Genomic DNA, 15676 nt, shown 5'->3' with positions numbered 1-15676 from the left:
ATTTCATTTTGCATTTCCTCTGGAACAGTGGACCAGCTCCCATTGAGGACACAAGCTTTTTACTAGTGATAGCACCGGGTCCTGGCGAGTCCAGGTCCTGATCTCGCGAGCCGTGACGGGTGACCCCTCGCTCTCAAAAGCATCCATTATAAGCAAGTCTGCGGGTTGCACCATTTCCACCCCGGTGGTAGGCAACGGTAGCCGACTGAGGGCATCAGCACAGTTCTCAGTGCCTGGTTTGAGGCGGATTACATAGTCGTATGCAGATAATGTTAGTGCCCATCTTTGGATGCGGGACGAAGCATTGGTGTTAATACCTTTGTTTTCTGAGAACAACAAAATAGTGGCTTGTGGTCGGTTGAGTTCGAACCGGAGTCCAGATAGGTATTGGTGCATTTTCTTAACCCTGTATACGCATGCTAATGCTTCTTTCTCAACCATACTGTAGGCTCTCTCAGCCTTAGATAAACTTCTGGATGCATATGCAACCGGTTGCAGTTTGCCTGACCCATTGGCTTGCCGTAATACACAACCATACGAAGATGCATCACAAGCCAGTACTAAACGTTTACACGGGTCATACAATACAAGTAACTTGTTAGAACATAGCAAGTTTCTGGTCATGTTAAAGGCTGTCTCTTGAGATTTACCCCAAACCCAGTTGTCACCTTTGTGTAGCAATAAATGCAATGGTTCCGGCAAAGTGCTCAACCCCGGTAGAAAGTTACCAAAATAGTTGAGGAGTCCCAGGAACAAACACAGCTCAGTCACATTCGGTGGTCTGGGTGCATTCTTGATGGCCTGTCTTGGAGTCCGTAGGTCTGACGCCGTCTGCCGCAATCTTTCTCCCCAGAAATTCGACCTCTGGCGACAGGAAAACACACTTGGAGTGTTTCAGCCTGAGTCCCACTCTGTCCAGACTTGAGAACTTCTTCCAGGTTGTGCAAGTTTTCGGTGGTGTTGCAGCCAGTGATCAAGATGTCGTCTTGAAACACCACGGTGCAGGGAACCGATTTCAGCAGACTCTCCATGTTCCTCTGGAAGATGGCCACAGCCGAGCGAATCCCAAAAGGGCATCTGTGGTAAATAAACAGTCCTCTGTGCGTGTTTTTTCGAAGGTTCAGCCAGCTCCTGTGTCATATAAGCAGAGGTTAGATTTAGCTTGGTGAATGACTTCCTCCCTTGCCAGCGTTGCAAACAGGTCATCCGCTTTGGGTAATGGATACTGGTCCTGTAACAATACTCGGTTGATCGTTACCTTGTAGTCCCCACAGATTCTGACTAACACGTCGCTTTTTAACACCGGAACAATTGGACTGGCCCACTCGAACTCGACTGGCGATATGATCCCCTCGTTAAAGTCTGTCCAGCTCGGTCTCGACTTTCTCTCGCATCATGATTGGAACCGCTCAGGCTGTGTGATGAACGGGTCGCGCATCAAGGACTAGATGGATCTGCACTTTGGCGCCTGTGAAGTTGCCGATGCCTGGTTCGAATAACGGCGGGAATTTGTTTAGCACTTGGGCGCACGAGGAGTCATCCACCGAAGACAGCGCTTTGATGTCGTCCCAGTTCCATCGGATCTTTCCTAGCCAGCTTCTGCTGAACAGCATTGGACCATCGCCTGGTACAATCCATAGTGGCAAATCATGCACAGCTCCATCGCACAATACCTTCACTGCCGCACTGCCAATGACTGGTATGAGCTCTTTGGTGTAAGTGCGCAGCTTGGTGGGGATCGGGCTTAGTTTTGGCCTTTGTGCCTTGTTGCTCCACAGTTTCTCAAAAGCCTTCGGCTCATAATTGATTGACTCGCCCCCATGTCCAATTCCATGGAAACTGGAATGCCGTTTAATTTGACTTAACATTATCGGAGGGTTATTGGTGGTGAAGGTGTGTACCCCATACACTTCCTCTTCAGCCTCGGGTTGAATTGCCTCTCTTACTCGTTCAGCGTGATCCGCCCCGGATCGGTCATCTTCTGCCGACTCTGCCTCGTGGCACATCTGCACATTCGCTGGAGGTACCCCATTGTTCCACAGCCCTTGCACACGTAGTGCTTGAATTGACATTGATGGGCTCAATGATTACCCCCGCAGCACCAACATGGTACTAACGGATTCACATTCACGCCCCACAGCGGACTCGGAGTCATCCTAGGTCTGGCCTCAGCGGGCGTGTAGGCCCTGCCAAGTACAGTTCTGCCTGGTGAAGGTATTATTTTATGCACAGTACTTACTGGTGAGTTTTGATGCTGCAATAATATCCGTTTAGTGTTAGCGTTCGTGGACATAAAAGCCTGGGCTATCGTAATGGCTTTGCTCAGATCTAGGAATTCGGCAGACAGCAGTTTGTGAAGAATGATCTCGTGGCTGATTCCAAGCACGAAAAAGTCCCGCAACACTTCCCCCAAAAATCCAGCAAATACGCACGGTCCCGCAAGGCATCTTAGGTCAGCAACATAGCTCGCCACGTCCTGGCTCTCAGAGCGATGGTGCGTATAAAAGCGATACCTGGCCATCAAGATGTTATCCTTCGGCTTGGTGTTCCCGAACCAGCATGCACAACTCTGCATATGTCTTCTCCATTGGTTTAGTCGGTGCTAGCAGATTTTTAATGAGGCCATATGTTGTGAAATCGCAAATGGTGAGGAGAATCACCCTGCGCTTGACCGCGGTTTCTTCCTTTTCCAGCTTGTTGGCCACGAAGTACTGGTCAAGACGCTCAACGAAGGCTTCCCAATCATCACACTCAACAAATTTCTCAAGAATATCAATGGCAATCATAACCATGTGAAAGTTCGTGATCTGTTACTCGTCGTCAATTGTTATGTTCAGAATAACTCCACAAGACTGTATATCTTAAACTCAAACTGTTGTGACCCTGGTCTCTTTATGGTAAATCCAGAGTGAGAAAGCAGCATGGTAGACTGCCTTTTATACCTGCTTGCCCAGGGTGTGCAGTGACCCCTGGGTCTCCCACAGGTGTGCCCCCTGGTGGCAAGTCTTACACATATGGTTGTAAACATTACCAAAGAGTTATGACCCTGAGTGGAACCTGACCCTTTGATGCAGTATCAGCGGGCTTTTATATGTCGGTTTTACTAAGCCCCCTGGGCCAATGGAATGTGATGGCATCTGAACCCTCAGGTATTGCACAAACTGATCTTCTCACAATGGCACGCAGTGTTTCACATTGTACATAGTGACCCTCCCATTAAACAGTTAACTATCATTTTAAGTGACTATGGTTGTGAATAATGCATGTATACTGGCTTATTGTTAAAAAAAAATCATTGGGTGTAATATCTTGGGAGTTAGTCCCTAGTAAACAGATTCTAACATTGCAGAAATATTATATGATCAAAAACAAATCAAACCACACCAGCACAAAACAAATTGCTACAATGGCATTTGTATTTTCAACAGACCAACAACCACAACAACTCAATTATATCAGTGTAACTATTAGTACTGTACTTTTTTTGACAGACATGTGTCAAATCATTTCCTCCACATGGGGCCGAGAAGCAGGATTTGAGGCCCGAGATTCCTCTCTCTGCCACCCCCCCCCCCCCCCCCGCCGACTCACTTCACCTGCTCAGGCCCCGAGTCTCTTTCCCTCCCCCTACCCACCTTGACCTCTCTTTCTCCCCCTGCCCCTACCCCACCTTGGCCTCTCTTTCCCCTGCGCACCCCCCCTCCCCCGACCGCCTGACACCCGAGAGCGGCAGTGGGGGGCGGGGGGAGGGTGAGACGGGCGAGGGAGAGTGGCCGGGTGAGGGCGAGCAGCCGGGCGAGACTGCCGGGGGGGGGGTGTGTGTGTGTGGGAGGCAGGCTGGCTGGGGGGAGGAGAAAGAGAGGTGCAGGCTGGGGGGAGGGGGGGGGGCGGTGGGGAGAAAGAGAGAGAGGCGGGGGGGGGGGGAAAGAGAGAGAGGCTGGAGGGGGTGGGGAGAGAAAGAGGCTGGAGGTGGGGGCGTGGGGAGGGGAGAGAGAAAGAGGCTGGAAGGGGATGGGAGGAGAGAGAGAGAGAGAGAGAGAGAGAGAGAGAGAGAGAGAGGCTGGAGAGAGAGGAGAGAGCGAGAGAGAGAGAGAGGAGAGAGAGGCTGGAGAGAGAGAGAGAGGCTGGAGAGAGAGAGAGAGAGAGAGAGAGAGAGAGAGAGAGAGAGAGAGAGGGAGAGGGGCTGGAGAGAGAGAGAGAGAGAGAGAGAGAGAGAGAGAGAGAGAGAGAGGGGCTGGAGACAGAGAGAGGGAAGAGAGGAGACTGCGGTGGGGCGAGGTTGGGGTGGGGGGAGAGACACGGGTGAGTGGATAATCGGAGGGGAGAGAGGGAACTTAGGGAAGAGGGATCATGTTCTTCGAACTCCCTACAAAAGGACATCATTGGAGTGGATGATATCCAGAAATCACGACACTGTCACTATTCACTTCATACAAAAAAAAACCCGTTAAAATCCATACACAATGCCTGCCCCATCTATGATGGTGATGGTGGTGGTAATTGGTGGTGGAGTATGCAACTGGACTGGGGTAAGGCACTTTGGCTGAGGGAGGGTTGTACTTGAACTGGGATAAGGCACTTGGGCTGGCCCTTGCTGTCTTCTGGGCAGCTCTGTCCTCCGTCACATCAGGAAATCAAGGTGCATCGTGTTACAATTTGTAAAGTCAGTGAGACCTTGGGATGGGGTTCCACTTACACATTCCTGTGGAACTTCAGGGTGTGGCTTATCCTCCAAGCGGACCAATCATAGACAAAGGGTGGAGTATGGTGGCCATTTTTGCCCTACAAATAAGCACGTCCCAAGGTGCCTCACAGGAATATTATAAGACGGAAAATTTAACACTGAGCCAGATAAAGAGAAATTAGAGCAGATGTCCAAAAGCTAGGCCAAAGAGATTGGTTTTAAGGAGCCTCTTGAAGGAGGAAAGAGAGGTAGAGAGGCAGGGAGGGAATTCAAGAGCGTAGTGGTTGGGCGATTATAATCAGGGATGCTCAGGAGGGCAGAATTAAAGGAGTGCAGATATCTCTGGGGGGCAGTTGTGGGGCTGGAGGAGATGAGAGAGATAGGGAGGGGCGAGGCCATGGAGGGATTTGAAAAGAAGGATGTGAAATCTGAAATCGAGGCGTTGCATAACCAGGAGCCAATGTAGATCAGAGAGCACAGTGGTGATGTGGGACCGAGAATTGGTGCGAGTTAGGACATGGGCAGCAGAGTTTTGGATGACCTAAAGTTTACATAGGCTAGAATGTGGGAGGCCAGCCAGCAGTACGTTGGAATAGTCAAGTGTAGAGGTAACAAAGGCACGGATGAGGGCTTCAGTAGCGGATGAGTTGAGGCAAGGGTGGAGACGGGCAAAGTTGCACAGGTGAAAATAGGTGGTTTTAGTTGTGCCATGGATATGTGATCGGAAGATCATTTCAGGGTCAAATGTGACACCAAGGTTGCGAACAGTGATTCAGCCTCAGACAGATGTTAGGGTTTCCAACAAGCGTGAAAGTTACCAGAATATCCTCCCACATCGAAACCGCTGTCTTAGTTAATGAGCTAGTTTTACCTCTTCAGACCTAGTACAGAGAAACAGTACAATCCAACTCCCCACTCTTTCACGCACTGTACCCCATTCAACTCCCCACACTTTCACACACACACACTGTACCCCATCCAACCCTCCACCCTTCACACACTATACCCCATCCAACTCTCCAACCTTTCACAGAAACACTCTCTCCCCTCCAACGTGTTATGCTCCTCCTGTATTATGTGGGAACTCGGGGACGCTTCCAGTGTGTCTGACAACTACATGTGCAGGAAGTGTATCCTGCTGTCGCACCTGACAAATGGCAGTGTGGCACTGGAGCTGTGGGTGGATTCACTCTGGAGCATCCGCGATGCTGAGGATATCGTGAATAGCACGTTTAGTGAGCTGGCCACACCGCAGGTAAAGGTCACACAGGCAGATAGGGAATGGGTGACTAACAGGAAGAGCAGTGGAAGGAAGGTAGTGCAGGGGTCCCCTGCGGTCATCCCCCTCCAAAACAGATACACCGCCTTGGGTACTGTTGGAGGGCAGCAGCAGCCAAGTTCATGGCACTGTGGGTGGCTCTGCTGCACAGGAGGGCAGGAAAAAGAGTGGGAGAGCTATAGTGGTAGGGGATTTTATTATAAAAGGAGGAAGAGATAGACATTTCTGCAGCTGCAATTGAGACTCCAGGATGGTATGTTGCCTCCCTGGTGCAAGGGTCAAGGATGTCTCGGAGCGGCTGCAGGGCATTTTGGAGGGGGAGTGTGAACAGCCAGTTGTCATGGTGCATATAGGTACCAACGATAAAGGTAAAAAATGGGATGAGGTCCTACAAGCTGAATTCAGGGAACTAGGAGATAAATTAAAAAGTAGGACCTCAAAAAGTAGGTCGTAATCGCAGGATTGCTACCAGTACCATGTGCTAGTCAGAGTAGGAATTGCAAGATAGCCAAGATGAATATGTGACTTGAGGAGTGGTGCAGAAGGGAGGGATTAAAATTCCTGGGACATTGGAACCAGTTCTGGGGGAGGTGGGACCAGTACAAACCAAACGGTCTGCACCTGGGCAGGACCGGAACTAATGTCCTAGGGGGAGTGTTTGCTAGTGCTGTTGGGGAGGGGTTAAACTAATATGGCAGGGGGATAGGAACCTAGGCAGGGAGACAGAGGGAAGTAGAATGGGGGCAGAAGCAAAAGAAAGGAAGTAGTAAGTAAAAGTGGAGGGCAGAGAAACCCAAGGCAAAAATCAAAAAGGGCCACATTACAGCAAAATTCTAAAGGGGAAAAGCATGTTTAAAAAAAACAAGCCTGAAGGCTCTGTGCTTCAATGAGAGGAGTATTCGTAATAAGGTGGATGAATTAACAGCGCAGGCAGCAATTAACAAATATGATATAATTGGCATCATGGAGACATGGCTCCAGGGTGATCAAGGCTGGGAACTCAACATCCAGGGGTATTCAATATTCAGGAAGGATAGACAGAAAGGAAAAGGAGGTGGGGTAGCGTTGCTGGTTAAAGAGGAAATTAATGCAATAGTAAGGAAGGACATTAGCTTGGATAATGTGGAATCTGTATGGGTGGAACTGCGGAATACCAAAGGGAAGAAAACGCTAGTGCTGTCCCCAATCTCACTACTAATGTTTGGTGGTCTGTACACAGACAAGAAATTAGGGATGCGTGCAATAAAGGTACAGCAGTTATCATGGACGACCTTAATCTACATATAGATTGGGCTAACCAAACTGGTAGCAATACGGTGCAGGAGGATTTCCTGGAGTGTATTCGGGATGGTTTTCTAGACCAATATGTCGAGGAACCAATGAGAGGGTTGGCCATCCTCGACTGGGTGATGTGTTATGAGAAAGGACTAATTAGCAATTTTGTTGTGCGAGGCCCCTTGGGGAAGAGTGACCATAATATGGTAGAATTCTTTATTAAGATGGAGAGTGACACAGTTAATTCAGAGACTAGAGGCCTGAACTTAAGGAAAGGTAACTTCGATGGTATGAGACTTGAATTGGCTAGAATAGACTGGCGAGTGATATTTAAAGGGTTAATGGTGGATAGGCAATGGCAAACATTTAAAGATCACATGGATGAACTTGAACAATTGTACATCCCTGTCTGGAGTAAAAATAAAACGGGGAAGGTGGCTCAACTGTGGCTAACAAGGAAAATTAAGGATAGTGTTAAATCCAAAGAAGAGGCATATAAATTGGCCAGAAAATGCAGCAAACCTGAGGACTGGGAGAAATTTAGAATTCAGCAGAGGAGGATAAAGGGTTTAATGAGGAGGGGGAAAATGGAGTACGAGAGGAAGCATGCTGGGAACAGAAAAACTGACTGTAAAAGCTTCTATAGATATGTGAAGAGAAAAAGATTAGTGAAGAGAAAAAGATTAGTGAAGAGAAACGTAGGTCCCTTGCAGTCAGAATCAGGTGAATTTATAATGGGGAACAAAGAAATGGCAGACCAGTTGATCAAATACTTTGGTTCTGTCTTCACGAAGGAAGACACAAATAACCTTCCGGAAATACTAGGGGACCGAGGGTCTAGTGAGAAGGAGGAACTGAAGGAAATCCTTATTAGGTGGGAAATTGTGTTAGGGGAATTGATGGGATTGAAGACCGATAAATCCCCAGGGCCTGATAGTCTGCATCCCAGAGTAATTAAGGAAGTGGCCCTAGAAATAGTGGATGCATTGGTGATCATTTTCCAACAATCTATCGACTCTGGATCAGTTCCTATGGACTGGAGGGTAGCTAATGTAACGCCACTTTTTAAAAAAGGAGGGAGAGAGAAAACGGGGAATTATAGACTGGTTAGCCTGACATCAGTAATAGGGAAAATGTTGGAATTAATTAAAGATGAAATAGCAGCACATTTGAAAAGCAGTGACAGGATCGATCCAAGTCAGCATGGATTTATGAAAGGGAAATCATGTTTGACAAATCTTCTAGAATTTTTTGAGGATGTAACGAGTTAAGTGGACAAGGGAGAACCAGTGGAAGTGGTGTATTTGGACTTTCAAAAAGCTTTTGACAAGGTCCCACACAAGAGATTTTCTATGTTTCTATGTAATCTTTGCCTGCACTCTTCCTCGCTCCCACTATCAGTCCATGCTGATTCTCATTGAGCATTGTCCTGGACTCAGGGAATTGAAGAAGATTCATCTCTAGCACACGGCTGCGCGCAAACCCGGGAGAAAAATTATTGGGGCATTAAAAAATTGTGTTTGTTTTTCATTTTCTCTGAACACTCTTGTTTTTTGTGATAAAAATATTGGCGATGGAGAAAAGGCTGTTTGACTGACCATCAAGATCATTCAATCAGGTAATGAAGAGTTGTTTGCTTTCCAATTGGCTGGGAAGGCGGTGCTTCACGGGAGAAGCCACTCAAAGCATCCCAATAATAATAGATAATCAAGCTGTTCTATGGAGGGAGGAATTTAAAACAAACAATCATTATGACTAGAGGAAAAGTACTAGGCAAACTAATGGGGCTAAAGGCAGATAAGTTCCCTGGACCTGATGGCCTGCATCCAAGGGTCTTAAAAGATGTGGCTGCAGAGATAGTGGATGCATTGGTCGTAACCTACCAAAATTCCCTGGATTCTGGAGAAGTCCCAGCGGATTGGAAAACCGCAAATGTAACACCCGTTTTCAAGAAAGGAGGGAGACAGAAAGCAGGAAACATCGGTCATTGAAAAAATGCTGGAATCCATTATTAAGGAAGTAGTAGCAGGACATTTAGAAAATCATAATACAATCAAGCAGAGTCACATGGGTTTTTGAAAGGGAAATCATGTTTGACAAATTTACTAGAGTTCTTTGAGGATGTAATGAGCAGGGTGGATAAAGGGGAACCAGTAGATGTAGTGTATTTGGATTTCTAGAAGGCATTCGATAACATGCCACATAAAAGGTTATTGCACAAGATAAGAGCTCACGGGGTTGGAGGTAATATATTAGCATGGATAGAGGATTAGCTAACTAGCAAAAATCAGAATAAATGGGTCAATTTCAGATTGGCAAATTGTAATTAGTGGGGTGCCACAAATATTTACAATCCATATGAATGACTTGGATGAAGGGAGCGAGGGTAATGCAGCCAAATTTGCTGATGATACAAAGACAGGTGGAAAAGCAAGTTGGATGGAGGACACAAAGAATATTCAAAGGGATATAGATAGGTTAAATGAGTGGGCAAAAATTTGGCAGATGGAATATAATTTGTGAGGTTATCTACTTTGGTAGGTAGATTAATAATGCAAATTATTACTTAAATGGAGAGAGACTACACAATGCTGAGATACACAGGGATCTGGGGTGTCAGGTATGCAAACTCTTTGTATTCACTATGTAACTATGTACCACCCCAGGGGTTACCTGCCCAGGTGTGCAGGGGCATTTAAAAGGTGGTCAGCTATGCTGCCCCTCACTTTACAGTCGTATTAACTGGACTGAAGTTACACAGCTCTTACTCACAGTACAAGGCCTTGTGGAGTTATTCGATGGTAATTGCAGACATAATAACTGACGCTGAGTTACAGATCACGAACTTTTACGCAGTCATGGCTTCCATTGGTGTTTTAGAAAAGTATGCAGAGGGTGAAGATTGGGAAGCCTTTATCGAGCAGCTTGACCAGCACTTTGTGGCCAACGACCTGGACGGCGAGGCACTGGAAGGAAAACGCAGGGCGATTCTTTTGACCAGCTGCTGGTCCATGGTCGACAGCCTCATCAGGGATCTGCTTGCACCAGTGAAACCAACGTAGAAGTCATACGCAGAGCTGCACACGCTGATTTGGGAACACCTCAAACCAACGGAGTGCATCATAATGGCTAGGTATCGCTTCTACACACACCGCCGCCCGGAGGGCCAGGATGTGGCGAAGTATGTCGCCGACTTGAGACGGCTCGTGGGGCCATGTGAATTTGCGGGATTTTTGAACAATGAGTTGCGAGACGCTTTGTGATGGGCATAGGCCACGAGGATATCCTTCGCAAGCTACTGGCTGCCGAAACCGTTGACCTGAAGGTGGCCATCACCATAAGCCAGGCGTTCTTGTCCTCGAGTCGCGATACCATACAGATGACTTCCTACCAGAATCAGAGCCCACTGGTAAGTACTGTACATAAAATAACGCCGAATGCAGGCAGAACTGTTGAACTAATAAGAACTGTACTGTACAAAGCAGAGCCTGCATGCCTGCTGCTGCTAGGCCGCCAAGGGGTGTAAATGCGAAATCATTAATACAATGCTGGCGTTGCGAGGGTAATCATGGGATCCATCAATGTCGATTTAAAGACTATGCGTGCAAAAGCTGCAGAACAAGGGGCCACCTCCAGCGAATGTGCAAACGTATGCGACTCACCACGTGGCAGTGGAGTCGGCAGAAGAGTCCCGATTCAGAGTGGATCACAAAGGACAAGCTAGAGAGACAACTCAGCCCAAGGGAGCAGTGTGCGGGGTGCACACCCTCGCCACAAAAAGTCCTCCCATGATGATAAGTCAAATTAAATGGTGTTCCTGTATTCATGGAGCTGGACATGGGGGCGAGTCAGTCAATGATGAGCCAGAAGGCAATTGAAATGCTGTGGGGCAACAACAAAGCACAATGACCCAAGCTGAGCCTAATTCAGATAAAGCTGTGCACTTACACTAAGGAACTGATGCCAGTTATTGGCAGTGCGAATGTAAAAGTATCCGATGACGGATGACCTGAGCTGCCACTGTGAATTGTACCAGGCGATGGGCCAATGCTGCTTGGCAGAAGCTGGATGGGGAAGATTTAGTGGAATTGGGAAGACGTCAAAGTATTATCGTCAGTGGACAATGCTTCCTGTGCTCAAGTGCTAAGCAAGTTCCCATCTTTATTTGAACCAGGCATCAGCAACTTCACAGGCGCCAAAGTACAGATCCACTTGGTCCCCGAGACACAACCCGTTCATCACAAGGCTCGAGCGGTCCCCTACATGATGAGGGAGAAAGTGGAAATCGAATTGGGCAGACTTCAACGCGAGGGAATCATATCGCCAGTTGAGTTCAACGAGTGGGCCAGCCAGATTGTCCCGGTACTAAAGAGCGATGGCACGGTCAGAATCTGCGGCGACTACAAAGTAATGATCAACCGAGTCTCATTACAGGACCAGTACCCACTACCCAAAGCCGATGACCTTTTCGCGACATTAGCGGGGGAAAGGCGTTCACCGAGCTGGATCTAACCTCCGCTTACATGACCCAGGAGCTGGTTGAGTCGTCAAAAAAATTAACATGCATTAACACGTACAAAGGACTGTTCGTGTACCACATGAGTCTGCTTGGGATACGCTCGGCTGCAGCCATATTCCAAAGAAACATGGGGAGTCTGTTGAAATCGTTTCACGCACCATCGTATTTCAGGACGACATCCTCATCACTGGCCACAATACCTCTGAACACCTACACAATCTGGAAGAAGTTTTAAGTCGATTAAACAGAGTTGGACTCCGGTTGAAACGATCCAAATGTGTCTTCCTGGCGCCAGAGGTAGAATTCCTGGGGAGGAAGATTGTGGCAGACGGCATCAGACCCACAGACTCAAAAGACAGAGGCCATCAAGAATGCACCCACACCACAAAATGTAACAGATATGATCCGCCACAGGCCAGGCACTGAAAACTGCGCCAATGCTCTCAGCCGACTACCGTTGCCCACCACTGGGGTGGAATCGGCGCAGCCCGCAGACCTGCTACTGGCCATGGATACCTTTGTTAGCGAAGGGTCACCCATAACAGCCCGCCAAATTAAGACCTGGACCAGCCAGGATCCTCTGTTATCCCTTGTAAAAAGTTGCGTTCTCAATGGGAGCAGGTCAGCGGTCCCTAGAGACATGCAAGACGAGATCAAGCCGTTTTCAGTCGTAAAGACGAAATGTCGATCCATTCAGATTGCCTCTTATGGGGCAACCGCATTACCTTGCCAAAGAAAGGCAGGGAAACCTTCATATGTGACATACACAGCACCCACCCAGGCATAGTCATGATGAAGGCTATCGCCAGATCCCACGTCTGGTGACCCGGCATTGACTCGGACCTGGAGTCATGCGTGCACCAGTGTAACACATGCTCACAACTGAGCAATGCTCCCAGGGAGGCTCCACTTAGTCTCTGGTCCTGGCCCTCAAAACCATGATCCAGGATCCATGTGGATTATGTGGGCCCCTTTCTGGGAAAGATGTTCCTGGTTGTTGTTGTGGATGCCTAATCCAAATGGATTGAACATGTAATAATGGCATCCAGCACGTCCGCAGCCATCATTGAAAGCCTCAGGGCCATGTTTTCCACCATGGCTTACCCGACATTCTTGTCAGTGACAATGGTCCGTGCTTCACCAGCTCAGAATTCAATCTGGCATCAAGCATGTCAGATCTGCCCTGTTCAAGCCTGCATCCAACGGCCAAGTGAAGCGGGCAGTCCAAACCATAAAGCAGAGCTTGAAACATGTCATGGAAGGCTCCTTACAAACCCGCCTGTCCCGGGTACTGCTCAGCTACAGGACATGACCCCACTCACTTACCGGGGTTCCCTCTGCAGAATTACTAATGAAACGAGCACTCAAAACCAGGCTCTCTTTAGTACACCCTGACCTCATTGATTAGGTGGAAACCAGGCGTTATCAGCAAAACACATACCATGATCGCGCGGCTGTATCACGCGACATCACTGTAACTGACCCTGTGTCTGTGCTGAATTACGGTCAAGGTCCCAAATGGGTTGCCGGCACTGTATTAGCCAGAGGAGGGGAATAGAGTGTTTGTTGTCAAACTGCTTAACGGTCAAATGTGCAGAAAACATTTGGACCAAACCAAATTACAATTCACAGACAACCAGGAACCACCGGAAGAGGACCTCATCTTCAGCGACCCACCGACACATGCCCAATCGACAACAGACCTCACTGCCAACCACGAGGATGATCCCACCATCCCCAACAGTCCAGCCCGACCAGCCCAAGACAGCAGTGGTCCAACCAACTCACCTAGGCCAGAAGCGACACTCAGATGGTCAACCAGGGAGTGCAGGGCTCCGGGTCACCTTAACCTGTAATCAACTTTGGGGGGAATATCATGTATGCAAACTCTTTGTATTCACTATGTACGATGTATCACCTGAGGGTGCTGCTGTTAGAGGCTCCAGGGGTTACCTGCCCAGGTATGCAGGGGCATATAAAAGGCGGTCAGTCATACTGCTCCTCACTTTACAGTTGTATTAAATGGACTGAAGTCACACAGTTCTTACTCACAGTACAAGGCCTCGTGGAGTTATTCGATGGTAATTGCAGACATAACATGAGGGTCCTCGTACATATGGAACGTTGGCCTTTATTGCAAGGAGGATGGAATATAAAAGTAGGGAAATCGTGCTATAACTGTTCAGGGCATTGGTGAGACCACACCTGGAGTACTGCGTAAAGTCTTGGTCTCCTTATTTAAGGAAGGATATACTTGCATTGGAGCCAGTTCAGAGAAGGTTCACTAGGTTGATTCCTGAGATGAAGGGGTTCTCTTATGAAGAAAGGTTGAGCAGGTTGGGTCTATACTCAGAGTTTAGAAGAATGAGAGATGATCTTATTGAAACATAAAAGATTCTGAGGAGACTCGACAGGGTAGATGCAGAGAGGATGTTCCCCTCGTGGGGGAATCTAAAACTAGGGGGCATAGTTTCAGAATAAGGGGTCGCCCATTTATGACAGGGCGGAGGAGGAATTTCTTCTCTGAGGGTCATGCACCTTTGGAATTCTCTATCACAGAGATCTGTGGAGGTTGGGTCATTAAATATATTCAAGGCGGACATAGTTCAAAAATTGTCTATTGTAGCCTGTAATGGGGAAAGTGTTACTGGGAGCTGCATTATACAGCAGTATAAATACAGGCTGTAATGGGGAAAGTGTTACTGTGAGCTGCATTATACAGTAGTGTAAATACAGCCTGTAATGGGGAAAGTGTTACTGGGAGCTGCATTATACAGCAGTGTAAATACAGCCTGTAATGGGGAAAGTGTTACTGGGAGCTGCATTATACAGCTGTGTAAATACAGCCTGTAATGGGGAAAAGTGTTACTGGGAGCTGCATTATACAGCAGTGTAAATACAGCCTGTAATGGGGAAAGTGTTACTGGGAGCTGCATTATACAGCAGTGAAAATACAGCCTGTAATGGGGAAAGTGTTACTGGGAGCTGCATTATACAGCAGTGTAAATACAGCCTGTAATGGGGAAAGTGTTACTGGGAGCTGCATTATACAGCAGTGTAAATACAGCCTGTAATGGGGAAAGTGTTACTGGGAGCTGCATTATACAGCAGTGTAAATACAGCCTGTAATGGGGAAAGTGTTACTGGGAGCTGCATTATATAGCAGTGTAAATACAGCCTGTAACACACTAGTCCACACTATTAACTGGTCTTATCTCAGATTCTTCGCTGTCAAATTTCAGTGTTGAGCTGAAAGTTCTGACCAAAAGTTTTTCATTAACTTCAAACAGCCCAATAAACACGGTGAGCGATGGAGACGGGTAACTCACTGTGTCTCCTTACCTTGTACTTCAGAACTGCCTTCCGGAGCGGCAGGAACCTGTGGTCTGAATGTGCAGGAGATTCTGCACAACTGCCGCACATCAGAATCTCATCCTCTTCACAGAACATTACCAGCTTCTCCCCGTGTCCCTCACAGTCAGACCGCTCCTTCTCCGTGTCCCGGTTCACCTCCCCGTGTCCCTCACAGTCAGACCGCTCCTTCTCCAGCTTCAGGTCAAGCTCCAGCTGCTGAGCTTTCTCGGAGAGATTGGCCAACACCCTGTTCCTGGTGTAGCTTCTCCGGGGGAGAACCAGCCGACATTCTGGGCAGGACACGGCCTGATCCCGGTGTTCCCAATACTTCTGGATACAGGATTTACAGAAATTGTGCTCACAGTCCAGGCGCACCGGCTCCACAAACAGAGACAGGCAGATGGAGCAGGTTAAATCCTCGGTCAGGGTGAAGACCTGTTTACTGACGGCCATCTCAGTCGCTGTTCCTTATTCTGCGCCTCACTTTACTTTCAGTTTCATTTCCCTCGGGTTATTGTGAACTCATTTCACAATCTGTCCTCTTAAACGGTCACTGTTATCAGGC

At 47.9% G+C, this 15676-nt stretch overlaps 1 protein-coding gene across 1 annotated transcript in view; it reads right to left on the bottom strand.

Annotated features, from left to right (window-relative positions):
* Nucleotides 1-15625, bottom strand: part of LOC139229850 (zinc-binding protein A33-like) — a 28094-nt gene extending 12469 nt beyond the window's left edge. The window contains exon 1 of the mRNA XM_070861467.1: nt 15100-15625. Coding sequence (XP_070717568.1) covers nt 15100-15564 — 465 coding nt within the window. The 5' untranslated portion in view covers nt 15565-15625. The remainder of the gene's footprint in view (nt 1-15099) is intronic.
* Nucleotides 15626-15676: the final 51 nt, after the last annotated feature.

The sequence above is a fragment of the Pristiophorus japonicus genome, chromosome 19, assembly GCF_044704955.1.
Source record: "Pristiophorus japonicus isolate sPriJap1 chromosome 19, sPriJap1.hap1, whole genome shotgun sequence".
Lineage (NCBI taxonomy): Eukaryota > Metazoa > Chordata > Chondrichthyes > Pristiophoridae > Pristiophorus > Pristiophorus japonicus.
The sequence above is the reverse complement of the archived record's forward strand: the minus strand, read 5'-3'. Positions and strand labels throughout refer to the sequence as shown.